General features: G+C 43.3%; 2 protein-coding genes across 7 annotated transcripts in view; one reads left to right on the plus strand and one right to left on the minus strand.

Moving 5' to 3' along the window:
- Positions 1–3783, plus strand: part of ZBTB8A (zinc finger and BTB domain containing 8A) — a 41005-nt gene extending 37222 nt beyond the window's left edge. Inside the window, exon 4 of the mRNA XM_008066395.1 lies at positions 3089–3783. Coding sequence (XP_008064586.1) covers positions 3089–3418 — 330 coding nt within the window. The 3' untranslated portion in view covers positions 3419–3783. The remainder of the gene's footprint in view (positions 1–3088) is intronic.
- Positions 3784–17913: 14130 nt separating this feature from the next.
- The window catches only part of ZBTB8OS (zinc finger and BTB domain containing 8 opposite strand), a 27087-nt gene continuing 22798 nt past the window's right edge, over positions 17914–22202 (minus strand). For all 6 annotated transcript variants that reach the window (XM_008066397.2, XM_021716752.1, XM_008066396.2 and 3 more), the window contains one exon: positions 17914–18222. In XM_008066397.2, the coding sequence (XP_008064588.1) occupies positions 18176–18222 (47 nt within the window). In that variant the 3' untranslated portion in view covers positions 17914–18175. The remainder of the gene's footprint in view (positions 18223–22202) is intronic.

A 22202-nucleotide genomic window follows, 5' to 3' on the forward strand; every position in this document is an offset into this window, starting at 1 on the left:
GCAGTGGCCGCTCCCGGCCACCGCAACCTCGACCTGCTGGGCTCCGGTGATCCTTCCACCTCAGCCTTCCAAGTAAGCTGGAATTACAGGCACACACTACCACGCCCGGCTAATTTTTTGATTTATTGTAGAGATGAGGTCTCATCAAGTTGCCTAGGCGGGTCTCGAACCCGCGGGCTCAGGGAATCCACTCACCTTGGCCTCCCAAAGTGCAGGATTACAGGCAGAGCCAACAAGCCCGGCCTACAGTAAATTTTTGTAAAAAATTAGCTGGCATGGTAGCACATGCCTGAAGTTCCAGCTATTTGGAAAGTTGAGGCAGAAGGATCACCTGAGCCCAGCAGGTTGAGGCTGCGGTATCTGTGAGCGTGCCACTGCACTCCAACCTGGGCAACAGAGTGAGATTCCAACTCAAAAAGTAAAAAAAATAAAAGCTCTCTTTCATTTTATTTTTTTAAGTTTGAGTCTCACTCTGTCCCCCAGGCTGGAGTGCAGTGGCACGCCCACGGCCACCCCAGTGTCGACCTGCTGGGCTCCAGTGATCCTTCCGCCTCAGCCTTCCAAGTAGCCCGAATTATAGGTCTCTTTAATTTTAAAGTCAATAGGTCACTTAAAATAATTTCTTGCTGGTTACAGTGGCTCACACCTGTAATTCTAGCACTGGCGAGAGGATTCCCCGAGCTCAGGAGTTTGAGACCAGCCTGGGCAACTTGGCAAGACCTTGTCTCTACAATAAATAAAATAATTAGTTGGGTGTAGTAGCATCTGCCTGTGGTTCCAGCTACTTGGAAGGCTGAGGCAGAAGGATTGCCTGAGCCCAGCAGGTCATTGAGGCTGTGGTGGCTGTGAGCGTGCCACTGCAGTTCAGCCTGGGTGACAGAGTGAGACTCCTACTCAATTAAAAAAAAAGATAGGCCAGGCATGGTCGCTCAAACCTGTAATCCCAGCAATTTGCGAGGCTGAGGTGAGAGAATTGTCTGAGCCCACGGGTTCAAAACCAGCCTGTGCAACTTGGCAAGACATCATCTATACAATAAATAAAAAAATTAGTCAGGCGTGGTAGCACATCCTTGTAGTTCCAGCTACTTGGAAGGTTGAGACGGAAGGATCACCTGAGTCCAGCGGGTTGACGCTGTGGTGGCCGTGAGTGTGCCACTGCACTCCAGCCTGGGCGACAGAGACTCCTACTCAAAAAAAAAAAAAAAAAAGATACAAGGTCTCACTATATTGCCCAGGCTGGTCTCCAATTCCTGAGCTCAAACAATCTTCCTGCCTTGGCCTCTTAAAGTGATAGGATTGCAGGTTGAACCACTATCTATGCCTGACCCCTTAAGTACGTTTTTAATCTAGCATGGTATTCTCTTTCCCACCTTTGTTTTGTTTTGTTTTTTGCATAACACTGATACTGAAAATCCTGAGCTAATTGTTTTATAAAATATCCTACTTTTTTTTTTGAGTCGGAGTCTCACTCTGTCGCCCAGGCTAGAGTACATTGGCATGCTCGCGGCCACCACAGCCTCGACCTGCTGGGCTCATGCAATCTTTCTGCCTCAGCCTTCCAGTAGGTGGAACCACAAGCGCACACCAGCATGCCTGGCTAGTTTTTTGATTTATTGTAGAGATAAGGTCTAGCCAAGTTGCCCAGGCTGGTCTCAAACCCATGGACTCAGGCAGTCCTCTCGCCTCAGCCTCCCAAAGTGCTGCAATTACAAGCGTGAGCCACGGTGCCCAGCTTTTATTGGTTTATTGTAGAGACAAGGTTGCCCAGGCTAGTTGTGAACCCCTCGGCTCAGGCAATCCTCTTGCCTCTGCCTCCCAAAGTGCTAGGATTACAAGTATGAGCCACTGCTGCCCAGCCCTTTTAATTCTTAGTATGGTTTTCTTTCTACCAGATCTTTTTTTTTTTTTTTAAGAAAGGATTTCTTGAGAGGACAGAAAAGCTCCCACAGTGGGAGGGGACCCAAGGGGGTTGCCCAGATCTTTTATTAATAAAAATGGCAAGTAATCCTTTTATTGAAAAAAATGATACATTTAAATTTAGGGAAATATTTTTTCTTTCCCTAACAAAATAACAAAAATTTTACACTCAGATGAAACTTATTTCTTTTCTTTGTTTTTTTTTTTTTTTTTTTGAGTCAGAGTCTCACTCTGTTACCCAGGTTGGAGTGCAGCGGCACACTCAGAGCTACCGCAGCCTCGACCTGCTGGGTTCAGGTGATACTTCCACCTCAACCTTCCAAGTAGCTGGAACTACAGGCATCACATCCGGCTAATCTTTCTTGATTTATTGTAGAGATGAGGTCTCGCCAAGTTGCCCAGGCTGGTCTGGAACCCGTGGGCTCAGGCTATCCTCTCACCTCAGCCTCCCAAAGTGCTGGGATTATAGGCGTGAGCCACCACACCCCACCACACCTGGCCTATTTTTTTTCATCTTGAATTAAGACTTGTAAAGTCCTAGGCTGGGCACAGTGGTTTGTGCCTGTAATCCCAGCCATTTGGGAGGCATAGATGAGAGGATTGCCTGAGCCCAGGGGTTCAAGACCAGCCAAGCAACATGGCAAGACCTTGTCTCTACAATAAATAAAAAAATCAGCTGGGCATGGTGGCACATGCCTGTGTTTCCAACTACTTGGAAGCCTGGAAGCATCCTCTGAGCCCAGCTGTGGTTGCCATGGGCATGCCACTGCACTCCAGCCTGAGCAACAGAGTGACTAAAAAAAAATAAAAAATAAAAAAGGATATGTAAGGTAAGGTCCTTAAAACAATACATGGCACATAGTAAGTGTTTATAATCATTATTCTGGGAAGGTATCCCTTTGTAACCTCAGATATCAAAATACTATTGGATTAAGGAATACATGAAATTATTATTTAATAGTAATAATGAAAAACATGATAGCCATTATTTAGAAGAAGTCGATGTCTAATATTTCAGTGACATCAGTTATCACTAAAACCTATGATCAAATGTTAATTTGAATTTAATGCATGCCTTTGAACATCTTAAGTTTATGAACTGGTGCCTAAAATATCAAACTGTTCTGCTTTTGAAAAATCATTTTTTATCACTATTTGAATCCCTACACAGATTCACCAGGCATGTAAACTCATCTGCAGAAAATGCAAACGCCATGTGACTGATCTCACAGGGCAAGTGGTACAGGAGGGAACCAGGCGCTACAGACTGTGTAATGAGTGCCTTGCTGAAGTTGGCATAGACAGCCTCCCCATTGATTTGGAAGCTGAACAACATCTTATGTCCCCATCAGATGGAGATAAGGATTCCAGATGGCACTTGAGCGAAGATGAGAATAGATCCTACGTGGAGATTGTAGAGGATGGGTCTGCTGATCTGGTCATCCAACAGGTTGATGATAGTGAAGAAGAAGAAAAGGAAATAAAGCCCAACATTAGGTAGCTGTAATGTGAACCAACAGAGCTGACATGACTGCAATTGACATTGACTTCCTGTATCTCTCTCTATGGTCAGAGTCTGGTTAACATTTATTATACTGACTTTGAAGAATGACCTGATATAACTTGCATGCTTTCTGAACAGACCATTGTATCCATTCTGAACTTTGTTGCCCTAAAATATGTTGCTGCACTGGAAAGAAAGAATTAGCTTGAGATGGCATGATGGATGAACAATTATCCTCTTTTATTACAATCCTCTTGCTTTTATTATAGATACCTTTTTTTCTCTTTTAATATCGGAAGATCCACTTAGCAAGCTTTTTTCAAAGAAAGTATTTTAAATAAAATTACCACAACCAAACTTTATGTAAGACAGTTTCAAGGTGTTCCAAAAACATGTTGAATTTCACAGAGAATCAGGTAAGAGTCCTGGCTCAGGCTTATAATCTCAGTACTTTGGGAGGCTGAGGCAGGATGATTTCTTGAGGCTGGGCATTTGAGACCAGCCTGGGCAACATGGTGAGACACAATCTCTACGAAAAAATAAAAGAATTACATGGGTGTGGTGGTGTGTACCTGTAGTCCAAGCTACTCAGGAGGCTGAGGCAGGAGGATTCCTTAAGCCCAGGAATTTAAGACTAAAATGAGCCCTTATCACATCACTATACTCCAACCTGAGCAACAGAAGGAGACTGTTTCTAAAAGGAAAAAAAGGGTCTGATAACCCACCTGACTGAACTAATAAGTTTCCATTACTCTGAGACCCAAAACAACATATCACTATTCTGATATCCTAAATGCTTTAGGATTATGGTAGAAGACTAAAATGTTCGAAATTGTTCATATTTGAAATTTTTGTCACTAAATTAAAAATACTCTTGTGTCATCAGTATTTAAAAAATTAGAGTAGAGGCAGACCAAAGATTATATGCAGATATCATTTTCTTAAAGCAAGAAACTAATACTGTCTAAAAGTCACGGTAGCTTGTGAAAAAGACCTGCCGATATGGTTATCTTCCTCTCTAAAGAAGAAACCAAACTAAGAAGTTCTTACCAGTACTTAGGAGGAATTTCTAACATTTATGTGGTACCATATTATTAATAAAGTGCTCTCACATATTTTCTCACTTAATCAGTGAGGTATATATCATCTCTGATTTGTAAGTGAGGAAATTAAGGCCAGAAAACTTAAGAGCTAGCACTCTTGATCAGACAGGTTCTAATGTTAAACAATCCTCTCTCAACTGTTTCTCCCTGTATGTCTCCTGAAATGGCAAAGAATTGAAGTCAAACCTTACCAATCGGCAGTAGTTATAAAAATAAGTCAATCAGAATGAGAAAGAATGAAAGGAGAACTTAATTATGTTCAACAACATATAATATCTTGATCTAAAGGTATTCAAATAATACCGAGTAATGTCTCTCGAGTACCTGTTGATATTTTTTGTGTGTCAAGTTATTTATATGTAAATTTAAAATATAAAACTATTTGAACAGATAATTCATTTAAATGCTTTGATCATTTTTGCTTCTCTTGTTTATGTAATATTTTCAAAACAAACTTTTCTTCTAGTATACAGGAGAAAGGTTTAAACTCCTCCCTTGTGTGAATTATGAAACATTCCAAAATTACAGCTAAATTGGAGAAGCATATTTTAGTTCTAAAAGATAAATCTAAATGCTAGAAGTAAAGAACTGAGCTTCATAAAGATCTCTGCAAGTTATCACAATGAAGCTTGATATAATTCAGTTGTGATAAGAAAAGCTTCATGTATTTTACTGTATTTTTAAATGCTATGACATACCTCAAGATGATACTTTTTTGTTATTATTTTCTCTTGTTCTTTCATTAGTGATTATCCTTGATACCAATTTGTGGGCTAAAATAGTACATTTCTTTAAAGTTTTTTTTGGCTGGGCTCGGTGGCTCAGCCTGTAATCCTGCGCTTTGGGAGGCCGAGGTGAGTGGATTGCCTGAGCCCGTGGGTTCGAGACCCACCTGGGCAACTTGGCGAGACCTTATCTCTGCAATAAAAATCAAAAAATTAGCCAGGCGTGATAGCGTGTGCCTGTAGTTCCAGCTACTTGGAAGGTTGAGGCGGAAAGATCACCGGAGCCCAGCAAGTCGAGGCTGCGGTAGCCGGGAGCAGCCACTGCACTCCAGTCTGGGCGACAGAGTGAGACTCCAACTCAAAAAAAAAAAAAAGTTTTTTTTAGAAATAGATGAATAACCACTTAGTTTTGTGGTATTTAATGGAAGCTTTTTCAAGATTCCCCTAATGACAAATTTCCATTTGCTTCAAGACTGGATCATGTGCACTGAATTCATTGTTCTCCCAACATGACCATTCCTAAATCAGGATTCTTAACAGTTAAGTTGTGTCCAAATGAGAGAAGAAACACTTGTCATTCTCTAGTCTTACCAGAGTGATACTAACACCTTTTAAAATTATAACCTGATTTTAAGTTGTTGGGCCCAATAGGAAAAATGGCTGGTTTGAGCTTTATCCATAGAAAAGAAGTCGTGCTTGCATGTGTATATTCGAATGCACTTTAGTCTATGATCTAAATGTTCTTTTATGCTATTATCTTATGCATGCAACTTTACATACATTAGCATGAGTGTCAGCAAAGTCCACTGAACACAGTGCCACCAGCAATGTAATTGCCTTTTCAGAAATAATGCTTTTTCCATAATTGTTTATGACAAGCATCAGACCATCCCCACAAAATAGCTTTCAAGTTCGGCAAACTAGGTAGAGCATCTGTTCTGTCATTTTAGCATCATAAAAGAAGGACATTTAAGACATGTTTGTAAGTTGTAAATAATGACTCTAGTTATTATGTGTGTGTATATATATATATATATATATATATGACTTTATAGACCAGTTATTTTCTAGAGTGAGCCTGTGTATTAATGATTTGAGAAAATTTTATTATTTGGCTTTTAAATGTGGGCAAATGTTACATGGGGTACAATTTGTTCAAATAAGCTTTATTTATACCAAGGATTTTTTTCTACATCAGGGGTTTGTTAGAATCAAGTTTGCTCTTTCAGGAATTTTGTTGATCAGCTTCTGAATGCCCTTCTAAGTACTGTCCTCAACACTGTCTAGTTGATAGGATGAAGTTTTACAAAATCATACCACTGCAGTCTTGTCTAGTGACTTGAGGAAACAAAATGGACTAGATCAACAGTTTAAAAGAATTTTTTTTTTACTCAAAAAACTCCTCAAGGACCAGGCATGGTGGCTTACACCTATAATACCAGCACTTTGGGAGGCCAGGTGAGAGGACTGCCTGAGTCCATGGGGTTCAAGATCAGCCTAGACAACTTAGTAAGACCTCATCTCTACAATAAATCAAAAAATTAGCCAGGCGTGGTGGTGCATGCCTATAGTTCCAGCTACTTGGAAGACTGAAGCGGAAGAATCACCAGAGCCCAGCAGCTCGAGGCTGCAGTGACCATAAGCATGCCACTCTGCACTCCAGCCTGGGTGACAGAGTGAGACTTCAACTCAAAAAAAACAAACAAAAAAAAACCCCCTAGGCCGGGAACAGTAGCTCAAGCCTGTAATCCTAGCACTTTGGGAGGCCAAGGCAAGAGGACTGCCTGAGCCCAGGGGTTCGAGACCAGCCTGGGCAACTTGGTGAGACCTAGTCTCTACAGTAAATCAGATTAGTGGTGTGGTAGCGCTCGCCTATTCGCCTATAGTTCCAACTTCTTGGAAGGCTGAGGTAGAAGGATTGCCTGAGCCAGCATGTTGAGGCTGTGGTCGCCATAAGTGTGCTGCTGCATTCCAGCCTGGGCAACAGAGTGAGATTCCATTTCAAAAAACAAAACAAAAAAACCCTCAAATGAATTGTTTCATAGAGAAGCTCAACATTTAAGGAATAAACTCTAAAATTAGAGCTGCTCTAATTAAAGCTCCCATGAGCCTTTCCCCAGACACCTCTGCCAAACTCAGGAGCACAACATTGGAAAACCATGGAACTAGATAATTTCTTGAATTTCCTTTGAGCACTTAGTCTCACTATGCGACTCCTATTACTGTGCTTGTAAGCAGGTAACCATATGGTCTTTAAGTGAAGTAGATCACATCCTTAGCATACAATGTTCTTTATATAGTTATCAGATTTTAAGACTGTTTAAGAACAAATTTTTCTGGCTGGGCATGGTGGCTCACACCTATAATCCCAGCACTTGGGGAAGCCTAGCTAAGATGATTGCCTGTGCCTGCAGGTTCGAGACCAGCCTGGGCAACTTGGTGAGCTCTCATCTCTACAATAAATCAAAAAGATTAGGTAGGTGTGGTGGTGCATGCTTGTTGTTCCAGCTACTTGGAAGGCTGAGGCAAAAGGATCACCTGAGTCCAGCAGGTCGAGACTTCGGTGGCTGTGAGCGTATCACTGCACTCCAGTCTGGGCAACAGAGTGAGACTCCGACTCAAAAAACAAACAAACAAATTTTTCAATATTATAATTTCAAGTAATGTATCAAAATAAGCGTAGTTACTGCTTTTTTTGTGTGGACAAGTACTGCTTAATGGTTGAAAAAAGTTTGATGTTTCAATTACTTATGAACTCAGGCCGGGCTTGGTGGCTCAGCCTGTAATCCCAGCACTTCAGGAGGCCGAGACAAGAGGATTCCCTGAGTCCATGGATTCGAGCCAACCCAGGCAACTTGGTGAGACCTTGTCTCTACAATAAATCAAAAAATTAGCCGGGTGTGGTAGCGCACGCCTGTAGTTCCGGCTACTTGGAAGGCTGAGGCGGAAGGTTCGCTGGAGCCTGGCAGTTTGATGCCGGGGTGGCTGTAAGCGTGCCACTGCACTTCAGCCTGGGCGACAGAGTAAGACTTCAACTTGGAAAAAAAAAAAGAAAATGAACTCATAACTCAATTCATGAAAGTTATTTTGCCAAGTCATGCCAAGATATATTGAAATTTCCACTCATACTAGTTTTAAAAAATACATTCTTTAATCCTAAAATGAATAGTATGGAAAATGACTAAAAGCAGTACAGCCTATGATGTGTTTAACTGGGAAGAGTGATAATAATAGAGACATGCGATCCAAACTTTAGATTATAAATAGAAAGGTCTATGTTATTTGATATTAGAGTGTATCAGTATTACTATTTATCATTTATATAGCATTTTATATTTGCAAAGCGCATATTTTTAATGTTATTCTTTACATATCTATGAAGTTATCCCACATGAAAGGTTAAGAAATTGGGGCACAGTACAGTAAAGCAACCTACCTAAGACAACCCAGTGAAATAGCAAAAATAGGAATTAGAATGGTCAGGTTTTCTGAATCCTAGAACGCCAGGTTCATTCACTGAGATGTATTGTGTATCACCCTATTTTATAAGATGATTTTACGCAAGTAACAGTCAATTGTTTTGAAGGTGACATCACTGTATGTGGATAAATCCTATATAGAATAAATGTTATGTAAAGGATGTGACTTTAGTTGTAAGAGTTTTAATGATAAAATTCAGGTTATCACAGAAATGGCAGTATCTAGCCAACTGTTTTATATATTGTGAAGTATAATTAATATTCTGATACAGGCGTTACTTTACTATTCATGCTAATGGAGCCATGAACGGACCACAGAGGATTCATAAACTTCATTTTCACGTTAGCCTTCTCCCCACAGAACTGTATTAATGTCTCCAAAAAGTCAAACATTTAAGTACAGTCTTAATAAGTAATAACACATAGAGAAGCTAGAGTTTTTAAAATTACTGAAACAGTATGATAAGCCCTTTTCCCATTCCTTTTTGTTTTTTTCACACCAACAAAAGCCATTGCACAACCAGGGAAATGCCAGTTACCTCTTTACCTTTGGTCTTAATTAGATCAAGTCAAACATGATTATGTTGAATACAGCTTAGAAAGTACACCCAAGAATTTATTATACTTTGTCTGCCTTGCTCTTTCAGATTTACGGATACACAATTACATTATGTAGTTTCTTTATTTTCCCATTGGGAAAATCTTTTATTTCCTTGTTGATATTACTTACAATGACTTAATTCCTTTATTAAAAGAGTAACTTATTTTTATTCAGTCCATAAGGAAAAAAAAATACAACATTCTGCCTAGACCAGAGTTCTCAACTTTGGCTGCATATGAGCATCACCTACAGAACCTTTAAAAATGCAGATGCCTAGGCAAATCAGAGTCTCTGGCAGATGGGGCTTGGGTGGAAGTATTTTTTTTTAAGTTTCCCAGTTTTGTTTTTGTTCTTTTTTTGAGTTGGAGTCTCACTCTGTCGTCCAGACTGGAGTGCAGGGCCGCTCCCGGCCACCACAGCCTTGCCCTACTGGGTTCCGGCGATCCTTCCACCTCAACCTTCCAAGTAGCTGGAACTACAGGCGCGCGTTACCACCTCAGTTAATTTCTATTTATTGTAGAGACAAGGTCTCACCAAGTTTCCCAGACTGGTCTCAAACCTGTGGGCTCAGGCAATCCACTCGCCTCGGCCTCCCAAAGTGCTGGGATTACAGACTCAGCCTGGCCTCCCAGGGTTTTTAACATGCAAAATAAGGCCCTTATTCAAGGGTTCCCTCTGTCCTCTCTCAATACAGATACTAAAGAGAGGTGGTAGGACTACCTGACCTTTCAGTCCGTTGAAAGTCTCTTTTTTTTTTAACTACAAGGATGTGGGGTACATTTCAGGGTTAGGTATATAAACATTGATCATGCAGATACCCTTGTTGATGAGATGCATTGGTTCTCAAGCCTATCATTAAGGAAAAGCTTTAGAATACAGATACCCAGTCCAGGAAAACACTTAATGTTTTTCAAAATTTCACTTCACTTGGCAAGACCTCCTCTCTACAATAAAAAAAAATTAAGCCAGGCGTGGTGGCTCACGCCTATAATCCCAGCACTTTGGAAGGCCGAGGTGAAAGGATTGCCTGAGCCTATGGGTTCGAGACCAGGCTGGGCAACTTGGTAAAACCTCATCTCTACAATAAATCAAAAAATTAGCCGGGCATGGTGGCGCGTGCCTGTCGTTCCAGCTACTTGGAAAGCTGAGGCTGACGGATTGCCTGAGCCCAGTAGGTCGAGGCTGCGGTGGCCGTGAGCATGCCACAACACTACAGCCTGGGCGATGGAGTGAGACTCCAACTCAGAAAAAAATAATAATAAAATAAATTTTTAAAAAAGTTAACTGAGCTGGGCTCGGTGGCTCAGACTGTAATCCCGCGCCTTTGGGAGGCTGAGGTGAGTGGATTGCCTGACCCCGCGGGTTCGAGACCCGCCTGAGCAACTTGGTGAGACATCTCTACAATAAATAAAAAAACTAGCCGGGCATGGTAGCGCGCGCCTGTAGTTCCAGCTACTTGGAAGACTGAGGCGGAAGGATCACCGGAGCCCAGCAGGTCGATGGGGTGGCTGGGACTGGCCACTGCACTCCAGTCTGAGTGACAGAATGAGACTCCAACTCAAAAAAAAAAAAAAAAGTTAACTGGGCATGATAGCGCATGTCTGTAGTTCTGGCTACTTGCAAGGCTGAGGTGCAAGGATTGCAGGAGCCCAGCAGGTGGACGCTGAGGTGACTGTGAGTGTGCCATTCCACCCCAGCCTGGGCGACGGAGTGAGACTCCAATTTAAAAAAAAAAAAAACGGGCTCGGTGCCTCAGCCTGTAATCCCGCGCTTTGGGAGGCTGAGGTGAGTGGATTGCCTGAGCCAGCGGGTTTGAGACCCGCCTGGGCAACTTGGCGAGACCCCACGTCTACAATAAATCAAAAATGAGCTGGGCGTAGTAGCGCGCGCCTATAGTTCCAGCTACTTGCAAGGCTGAGGAGGAAGGATTGCCGGAGCCCAGCAGGTCGAGGCTGCGGTGGCTGGGAGCGGCCACTGCACTCCAGTCTGGGTGACAGAGTGAGACTCCAACTAAAAAAAAAACCAAACTTAAAACACGACTTGAATAGAGTACCATTTTTATTCCCACTTTTAAGGTTATGTTTGCAATATACACATGACAAACAAGTATATTCCTTCAGTCTCCTACAAAATAAATTTCCTCTAATGATGAACTGGCACTTTCTTGCATATTTAAAAAGGCTACACACTAATAAAATAAAAATAGATACTGTGCCTTTTGCTGCGTATTTGAGTTGGCTTAAACTCTTCTATATCCGGAAGGGAAAAATACACAAGTAACACAGCAGTGGAAAACAGCTCCTATAAGCACTGGCATCCCACGGCCCAATATTTTGGGTTTATGTTTAAAAAAAAAAAAAAAAGGAACAGGGCTCGGTGGCTCAGTCTGTAATCCCAGTGCTTTGGGAGGCTGAGGTGAGTGGATTGCCTGAGCCCGCGGGTTCGAGACCCGCCTGGCAACTTGGCAAGACCTCATCTCTACAATAAATCAAAAAATTAGCCGGGTGTGGTAGCACGCGCCTGTAGCTCCAGCTACTTGGAAGGCTGAGGCGGAAGGATCACCTGAAGCCCAGTAGGTTGAGGCTGCGGTGGCCGGAGGCGGTCTGGGCGACAGAGTGAGACTCCAACTCAAAAAAAAAAAAAAAAAAGAAGAAGTCTGGTCCTGTAATCCCAGCACTTTGGGAGGCGGAGGTGAGAGAAGTGCCTGAGCCCAGGGCTTCAAGACCAGTCTGAGCAACTTGGCGAGACCTCGTCTCTACAATAAATCAGGAAAAATTAGCCGGGTGTGGTGGTGCACGCCTGTAGTTCCAGCTACTTGGAAGGCTGAGGCAGAAGGATCGCTGAGCCCAGCAGGTCGGGGCTGCGGTGGCTGTGAGCCTAGGTGACAGAATGAGACTCCAACTCCAAAAAAACAAAACAAAACAAAATTTAAAAAACACATAGTTATTTACATATTATCTATGCTCACTTTTATGTAAAAACAAAGATAGTAAATGTTATATACTCCCTGCCCAAATCATTTGTCTGAATTCCATCCAGCTTGGAGGAGGCTGCAGATGTTAGATACCTGGTATCTGGGAGCTTGGAAGAGGCTGCAGATGTTAGATACCAGGTATCTGTTGAATGAATGCCTGTAACTCTGGCTCTTGCTACTTCCTACCCCGCATCATCACTGACCACGTGTGCGTCCCCCTAACTGGAATGTAAAGTTCCTCCAGGGCTTCATTTCATTCCTCTACCCTGCAGGTGGCAGGGGTTCCAGAAGTCGCTATAAATTCCTTACCTTCCAATATATGGGTGTTTATGTCTATGCGTCACTTCGCCACTCTAAGCCTCCGTTCTCAGGTCTGTCAAGTGTTCGCAATAGTACCTACCACACAGGGCTGTCGGATTAAAAGCTTGTTGCTCACTATTCTTCTTTTAAAGAGTCATGACCTCAAAAAGAAAAGGAGGGAAGGAAAGAAGAAGAAAGAAAAAAGAGGCCAGTCAGGCATGCAGGGCAAACCTGGAGAAGCCACTGCGGTGCCTGCGACCGACGGCGAGGCGCAGGAGTCGCTTCCCAGCCGGGAGTGGCCCGCCCCAGAGTCCAGGTCCCGCCCCCGACGCCTTTTCGCGGTTCCTATTGGCTCGCCTGCGGACTCCCGGGGCGCCGAAGCCTCTTACTGGCCGCCGTGGAGTTGCGAGCTGTGGGCGTGGTCCCCGCTGGGTTGGGGGAGTTGGGGCGCCGGCGACGGTGAAGCGCTCTGTCGCACAGAACATATCGCCACCGAACGTAAACAACAAATAATAGCTTTTCCTAGAGTGGGGATAAGATAGACTCACTCTCGGCAGTAGGTGACGCTCCTGGGCACCTTACGCAGCATCCGACTGCGTAGGCCCGAGTTCCCGCTGCCCCTGAGTCGTGGTGTGGCTTTTGGGTCATTCAACTTTTCAAGCCTCCACTTCCTCCTTTTAAATGGGAACGATGCTGGAATCTAGTCGGTATTTGGCAAATGTGAGGTGTTTTTTTTTGAGTTGGAGTCTCACTCTGTCACCCAGACTGGAGTGCAATGGCCGCTCCCGGCCACCGCAGCCTCGACCTGCTGGGCTCCGGCGATCCTCCCGCCTCGGCCTTCCAAGTAGCTGGAATTACAGGCGTGCGCTACCACGCCTGGCTGATTTTTGATTGGTTGTAGAGATGAGGTCTCGTCAAGTTGCCCAGGTGGTCTCGAACCCGCGGGCTCAGGCAATCCACTCACCTCGGCCTCCCAAAATGCTGGGATTACAGGCTGAGCCACCGAGCCCGGCTGAGACATTTCTAACTAGAACAGAGTTTTCATGTGAGGATAACATTCAGTTCCCACTTAAACCAGCTAGCTCTGCAATGGGGACCAATGGTTATGTGAAACCAGGTTAAGAGTCTGGTGACAGCCAGTGCAACCATTTCAGTAAACTAAACAGGCTGGACACAGTGGTTTACCCCTGTAATCCCAGCACTTTGGGAGGCCGGTGCAGGAGAATCGCTTGAGCACAGCAGTTCAAGACCAGCCTGGGCAACACAGTAGACCTCATCTCAACAAAAAATACAAAAGTTAGCCAGGCACGGTGGCGCGTACCTGTAGTCCTAGCTACCTGGTGGGCGGAGATAAGAAGATTGCTTGAGCCCAGGAAGTCGAGGCTGCAGTGGGCCAGGATTGTGCCACTGCACTCCAGCCTCGGCGACAGAATAAGAGCCTGTCTCAAAAAATAAATAAACTAAACTGCATTGCTACTGATGGACCAACAATACTAACTCTACATATAAAAGGTAACATCATTCACTTTCCCTCTATTCAGAACCTTCATTTTGGCATATGTAAACACTAATTAAAATTTGAATTTACGTTAAAATAAAAATTAAAAATATAATTATATTACATAATGACTTTTATTTTTCTTAGAGACAGTCTCACTCTGTTGCCCAGGCTAAAGTACAGCAACATGGTCATGACTCACTGCAATGTCCAACTCCTAGGCTCAAGCGATTGTCCCACCTCAGCCTCCCAAGTAGCTGGGACTACAAGTGAATGTTACCACACCCGGCTAGTTTTTAAATTTTTTGTTGAGAGCCTCATTACGTTGTCCAGGCTGGTCTTGAACTCCTAGCCTTAAGGTATCCTCCCACCTCAGGCTCCCATAGTGCTAAGACTACAGGATAGCTTGTGCTGACAGTAAGAGATATGGCTAACTCACAATTTTTTCCTAGGCAAGTCTGTGCCCCACTTGGTTTTAATATATCCCAACTTTCATGTTCTTCTTACTTTGGGTTTGGTTCTTCCATTGCCTTCATAGTATTCCATTGTTCATTGTCACAATTAAACCCTTAGCCCATGATATGCAAAGTGGTTCATGAAAAAAAGAGCCCCATCTCAGAAATCTGCCCTAATAAAAGGTAAAGGGGATATTCTAGATGTTTTTGCTTGAAGAGCTACAATTCAAATTTAGAAAATGTGCCTGAGGATAAAGAAGGTTAAAAAGCATTACTCCAGTGATCCTGCTATATATTCATTCACTTAAAGGGCTGCTTTTCACCGGGCTCAGTGGCTCAGTCTGTAATCCCAGCAATTTGGGAGGCTGAGGCAAGTGGATTGCCTGAGCCTGCAGCTTTGAAACCAGCCTGGACAACTGGACACGCCCTCATCTCTACAATAAATAAAAAACTAGCCAGGAGTAGTAGCACATGCTGGTAGTTACGGCTACTTGGAAGGCTAAGGCTGAAGGATCACTGGAGCCCAGCAGGTTGACACTAGGGTGGCCATGAGTGTGCCACTGCACTCCAGCCTAGGCTACGGAGTGAGACTCCAACTCAGAAAAAAAAAAAAAGCTGTTTTTCAAACCACAGGCTCTTTGCCTAGTCTTCATTAGCCCTATTTTCTGTTAAATATCCAGAGAAAAATAATAGTGCCGAGAGAGCATTTAAAAGCATAGCTAGCTGGGCTTGGTGGCTCAGCCTGTAATCCTGCACCTTGGGAGGCTGAGGCGAGTGGACTGCCTGAGCCCGCGGGTTCGAGACCTGCCTGGGCAACTTGGTGAGACCTCAAAATAAAAAAATTAGCCGGATGTGGTAGCACGCGCCTGTAGTTCCAGCTACTTGGAAGGTTGAGGCGGAAGGATCACTGGAGCCCAGCGGGTCGAGGCTGCGGTGGCTGGGAGTGGCTACTGCACCCCAGTCTGGGCAACAGTGAGACTCCAACTCAAAAAAATAAATAAAAAAAAATAAAAGCATATAGCTAATCCCTTCCGTTTAGTTCAAGTTCAATATACTATAATGATGTCTAGCACCACCCAGTGGCAATCTTTTCCCACATTCTTGTGAATAGCAATTCTACAAACCTAATCACAAGAGAAAATACTTCAATTGGCCAGGCACAGTGACTCACAACTGTAATCCCAGCAATTTGAGAGGTTGAAGCAGAAGCAACACTTGAGTCCAGGAGCTTGAGACCAGCCTGAGCAACACAGTGAGTTATTTTACCAAAAAAAAAAAATTAGACGTGGTGGCGCAGGCCTGTAGTCCTAGTTACTCTGGGTGGCTGAGCCCAGGAAATCGAGGCTACAGTGTGGTATGATTGTGCCACTGTACTCCAATCTGGGCAACAGAGTGAGTTCCTGACTAAAAAAAAATACAAAAATACTTATTCAACAGAGACTAGAAAAAGTTACAAATCAAACTAAAGCCATTTCATTTTTTAAAAATCATCTACTTTTAAAAGTTCAGACTATTTTAAGGTTGATCAACCTTAAGAGGTAAGCTAAGACTCATGGCTTAGATAATTTAAAAACAAAAAAGAAATTTTAAAAAAATCCTCCTTTTCTTCCTCTACCTGTATACACATGCTAGCTTTAAAATAAAATTACAGGCAACCCCTTTGGGTCCCCTCCCACTGTGGGAGCTTTTCTGTCCTCTCAATAAATTCTGCCTTCTCACTTTCTGGCTGCCCGTGTCCCTCATTCTTCCTGGGCATGAGACAAGAACCTCAACCCTGAAGAGCTATGACCTGAAGAGCTGCAGAAGATCACTGGAACCCAAAAGCCGTGTACCCCAGAGGCTGGCTTGCCAGTCGACAGAGCCGGCTCAACCAGGAGAGCTGCTGAAAGAAGGTGAGACTCTGAAGCTGAGACACTCCAGGGACTAAGCTTGCCAGCCCACTGAACCAGCAACACTCTCAGGGCCTGGCTTGCCAACCCATCACGAGCCAATACCCCGGGGGCTAGGCTTACCAGCCCATGGAACTAGCAACACTCTCAGGGCTTAGCTTGTCAGCCCATTAGTGCCAACACTTCTGGGGCTAGGCTTACCAGTCCCTCAAGATGACCCTCTCTGGGGCTTGGTTGGCCGACCCATTGAGCTGACACTCTCGAAGTCCAGGCTGCCCTGAAAAATCTGTATCACCTGGTTTCCAAATGTTTGTGTAACAACTATCCCGGATTGTGAGCAAGGCCTGTAACTTGCATATAGTCAATAAAAATGTCAAATTGAAGGGATTTTTTAAAAGTACAAAATAAAAATAAAATAAAATTACATGTTAGAAGGAAGGGTGCATTTGTAAAGTGTAGGGCTGAATTTTTCTTTTGAGAAAATTAGTGTCATCATCAGTGCTTTAAAAAAAAGTGAGAGAAGCCAGGCTCGGTGGCTCAGCCTGTAATCCCACGCCTTGGGAGGCTGAGGTGAGTGGACTGCCTGAGCCCGTGGGTTCGAGACCCGCCTGGGCAACTTGGTGAGACCTCATCTCTACAATAAATCAAAAAATTAGCTGGGTGTGGTAGCGCGCGCCTGTAGTTCCAGCTACTCGGAAGGCTGAGGCAGAAGGATCGGCCGGTGCCCAGCAGGTCAAGGCTGTGGTGACCAGGAGCGGCCACTGCACTCCAGTCTGGGCGACAGAGTGAGACTCCAACTCAAAAAAATAATAATAAATAAATAAATAGGCCGGGCTCGGTGGCTCAGCCTGTAATCCCAGCACTTTGGGAGTCCAAGGTGAGTGGATTGCCTGTGCCCGCGGGTTCGAGACCCGCCTGGGCAACTTGACAAGACCTCATCTCTACAACAAATCAAAAATTAGCCGGGCGTGGCAGCACACGCCTGTAGTTCCAGCTACTTGGAAGGCTGAGGCGGGAGGATTGCCGGAGCCCAGGAGGTCGAGGCCGCGGTGGCCAGAAGCGGCCATTGCACTCCAGTCTGGGTGACAGAGTGAGACTCCAACTCAAAAAATCAAATAAACAAAAAATAAGAGAAAATCAGGACCACTTCTAGAGGTCTTCTAATTATTTCTTGTCTGAAAACCAACTGGTTTCAGGATGGCTCTTCCCATAGTAATCTAAAACATGACCTCCCTTAATGTACACAGAGAAAATATATGTCTTAAACAACATGGAAGAAAAGCAAAATTCTAGGTGTAGAAATGTGTTTTCTCAAATGGCTCTTCTTTCAAACTGGAGTCAGTCCCAGGCCGCTGCTTACATCAGTGGTCCCTTCTGAGACCAGGCTGGAGGGCTTGCATGCCACTGGAAGGGCATGAGGCACCTGATGCCACAGCAGGGAATTAACAAATGAGGGACCACAACTATCCCACAAGAACTGACGAACTCTTTAAAATTTGAATATCTGAGAAACAGAGGCCAAGACTGTGCCCTGATTTTTCATTTCAGAAAGTCACACTTCACATTAAAAATGTACACTCTACAAATTTTCACATATCAAAAGATATTACAGAATTTAAGTCATGGTATCCTCTAAAAAGGAAGAGGAAAAAAACAGTCATTTATAGGAGTGTCTTTTTTTTCTGGTGTCTTAAATATCAATGATCACAAAAACTTCTGGCTTCTCTTCATTATAGACTTGCATTGCTGAATATGTTATTGCTTTGACTTCCGTTCCCTAAAGTGGGGGTTAGGGAAAAAAAAAACAGGAAAAAAGGACATTAAAATCAGTGAAATCAGAATTATTACCTCTAGCGACAATTGGCAGAAAGTCAAAATTTTAATATTATTCTGAAAAACTCATATGAAATAATTAGTTAACAGATTAGTATAATACTATAAACAAACCAATAAAAATGACAGGCAGTATGTGCACAGGCATTAGGAGATGGAACTCTAATCCTGGCTGTTTTCACCTGGGTATGGAAGTTGTCCAGCTTGTCTGGGCATCAGTTTTTTTCATCTGTAAAATGAGCTGAATCAAAGAACACAGGCTTTCCTACTATTTGGCTCCCTCTTCAAGCCGCATCAGCTTATACACTGGACATAGGCCCTTGGAACTTAACCTGCTCTCTTCTCAGCTGCCAACGTTCACTTCACCTCTGGGACTCCTCTCTTTCCAAGTCTAGCTGAAGAGGGAGACAGTCTCCCAGGTCAAAAGCTCGCCACACAAATCTGATACATGATACTTTCCCCCACCCTGCCCCAGTTTAGAACCACAGGATTAGACGTTCTCTTAGGTTGCTTCTAGCTCCAAAAAGAATCTATGATAATTCTGTGTACCACAAAATGCATCAAGCAATGGGCGAATATCATTTACTAGCTCAAAACATTTACTACAAAAACATTTGAAGATTTCACAGAAGAATATGAGTCATACCACCTTTGCTTTTTCCCATCTGCCATGATCACCTGGTGAAAGCAAAACGTAAATCAAATTCAACTTTCTGCCTATGGCAGCTTGCACCATGCTAACTGATGTCCACAAATCTCAAACAGGCATTCAGTGCTGACCAGCAATCCCATGTTTACAACTAAATGCCCTTTCTCACTCTGTGATACAATTATTTCACATCTTCTCTAACATCCCTCATTCTCACTCTCAACCAACAATGCTTCCTAGAGAAAACAAGAGCAATCAGTAAGAACTGACTCACTTCCCACCATCGAATCTACCATCTTGTTGTATCTGTGCTCACACTGGCCTTTCCACCATTACAATGAACAGCCTGTCCTGGCTCATATCAGCAGGCTGTACCCGCCTTAACAACTTTATCAAAAAGGCCTGTCTATATATCTTGTCTCCTACTAGTCTCCCTTCACTCTCTCAGCTCCAGCTTCTTGTTCCTTCAACATAACCTATCTCACATCAAGGATTTACGTCTGTTTCTTCTGCCTGAAAAGTTTTTTCCCCAAATTTCTGCCTGTTACGCATCTCTCTGGCCTATGCTCAAATGTCACTACCTCAAACATGACAACTTTTATCCTAGGCAGAGGTTGCTGAATTGGTATAGAATCTGATAAATTTGAAGAAAGTTTACCTTTGCATTAAATCGTAAGTTCCTGTGTGATCACTGTATATAAATACATGGCTGTCTGTAATATTCTTTATTTGGAAATTTGAGATTTCAAAATACCAGTGTCCTGCCACTTTAAGGGTACATTGTGGAGCTGAACTCTGAGTTACTATGCAAGATTTTTTTTTCAATGCTGTCATTTACAAAATGTTTTGTGAGAATCCTTGGGATTAAAGTTTTAGTTACAAATTGTTGTTTAACTTGAAAGCCTGTTTTTCCTTGCAAACTCAAATCTGTGAGCTTGGTACCAAGTCCAGGTATATAAACATTCCTATTGGAAGTCATACTTATATTTCCTTGTCAAGTGCTTTTGAATTAATAAAATAATTAGCATAATTGTGTAACAGTCAGTTGAACCCACTGTTACCACTGTTCTTATCCCATGGGAAGCAGTTGGTTACATAATTATTTTATTTTTATTATTATTATTTTTTTTTAGTTGGAGTCTCACTGTCACCCAGGCTGGAGTGTAGTGGCACGCTCCCAGTCACTGCAGCCCTGACCTGCTGGGTTCCGGTGATTCTTCCACTTCAACCTTCCAAGTAGCTGGAACTACAGGTGCGCACTACCATGCCTGGCTAATTTTTGCCTGAGTGGGTCTTGAACCTGCAGGCCCTGGTAATTTACTCGACTCGGTCTCCCAAAGTACTGGGATTACAGGCTGAGCCACTGACCCCGGCTATAATTCTTATTTTATAAGAAACAGAACCGAGAGGCACTATAGTTAGTCTTCTGAAGTGAAATAGTTGTCATCTAAATGATTGTTAATAGTTATCCATTTTTTTTTTTTAGCAGTACAAGCCAGTGCAGAGTCCATGATACTTAAAGAGATCAACATTTTATGGCCAGGCACAGTGGCTCAAGCCTGTAATCCCAGCACTTTGGGAGGCCAAGGTGAGAGGACTGCCTGAGCTCAGGGGTTTGAGACCAGCCTGGGCAACTTGGTGAGCCCTCATCTCTACAAAAAAATTTTAAAAAACTAAGACGGGCGTGGTAGCACACGCCTATAGTTCCAGCTACTTGGAAGGCTGAGGTGGAATGACTGCCTGAGCCTAGCATGTTAAGGCTGCGATGGCCGTGACCGTGCCACTGTATTCCAGCCTGGGTGACAGAGTGAGACTCTGACTCAAAAAAAAATAAAGAAAAAAAGAGATCAACATTTTAAAGTATAACAGCAACCTGGTACGTTGTAACCCAAAGTAAGTTGCCCATAAAAAATGGCTTTTATCTTTAGCATGAAAACTTCCACAGTTTTAAAAATTGCTTCCATTATATAATTGAGGTGTTACATGGGAATTCTAAACTGACCCATCATATAAAGTTCACAATATGGTTCAAATGTAACAGTGCAGAATTGAAAATGAAGGCATGCATAATCTTCCTCTTAGAAAATGAGAGGAAGTCTGGTGCAGTGACTCAGTCTGTAATCCTAGCACTTTGGGAGGCTGAGGCGAGAGGACTGCCTGAGCACAGGGGTTTGAGACCACCCTGAGCAACTTGGTGAGACCTTGTTTCTATATACATCACAAAAAACTAGCCACGTGTGGTGGTGTGCGTCTGTAGTTCCAGCTACCTCAAAGGCTGAGGCGGAAGAAAGGATCGCCTGAGCCCAGCAGGTCGAGGCTGCGGTGGCCATGAGCATGCCACCGCACTCCAGCCTGGGTGACAAGAGTGAGACTCCAACTCAAAAAAAGAAAAAAAGAAAAGAAAATAGGAGATGGGAGGAGTTGTAATTTCAAATTTTTGTGCAAGTAGATTAAATTATAATGCAACAGAAAAGAAAAAAAAGCTTTTCTGACATACTCTTTCTCCTCCTGCAACCACTCATACCTTAAGCTGATGACACTGTTCAATAACTGTAATTATAAGGTCTGACAAATAAGTTTCTGAACTCGTCCTAGAAAAAGTGCCACATACTTTATTTCTGAATATCACTACGGTCACCTTCTCCTTGGGAAGCTATGCACCGATGCCAGCACCTAATCCACCTGTCAAATAAAGCAATCTTGGAATTCTTTTTCTGGAATGGCCATGAGCTGTTGATGCCAGAATGTCGGAGTTTGAATCAGAGCAATGAACAAACATTAAATTTCTTGTTAAACTTATAAGAGTGAAAGTAAAATCAGGGCATGTCACTCCAAGTTTAAGGGGATAATGCTATGAAGAAAACGGCAGTGTACAAATGGATTAAACATATTTCTGAGAGAAGGCAAAGTGTCATTGATGAAGAGAGGTCAGGACAGCCAGCAACAAGCAGAACTGAAGAAAACATTGCAAAAATTCATCAAATGCCAGGCGTGGTGGCTTAAGTCTGTAATCCTAACACTTTGGGAGGCTGAGGTGAGAGGATTGCCAAAGCCCAGGGCGAGACCAGTCTGGGCAACTTGGTGAGACCTCATCTCTACAATAAATCAAAAATTAGCCAGGCATGGGGGCATGCGTCTGTGATTCCAGCTACTTGGAAGGTTGAGGTGGAAGGACTGCCTGAACCCAGCAGGTCAAGGCTGTGGTGACCATGAGCAGTGTGCCACTACACTCCAGCCTGGGTGACAAAGTGAGACTCCAACTCAAAAAAAAAAAA

Source organism: Carlito syrichta, unplaced genomic scaffold (genome assembly GCF_000164805.1).
Source record: "Carlito syrichta isolate Samal-C Ts95f unplaced genomic scaffold, Tarsius_syrichta-2.0.1 Scaffold308914, whole genome shotgun sequence".
Classification (NCBI taxonomy): domain Eukaryota; kingdom Metazoa; phylum Chordata; class Mammalia; order Primates; family Tarsiidae; genus Carlito; species Carlito syrichta.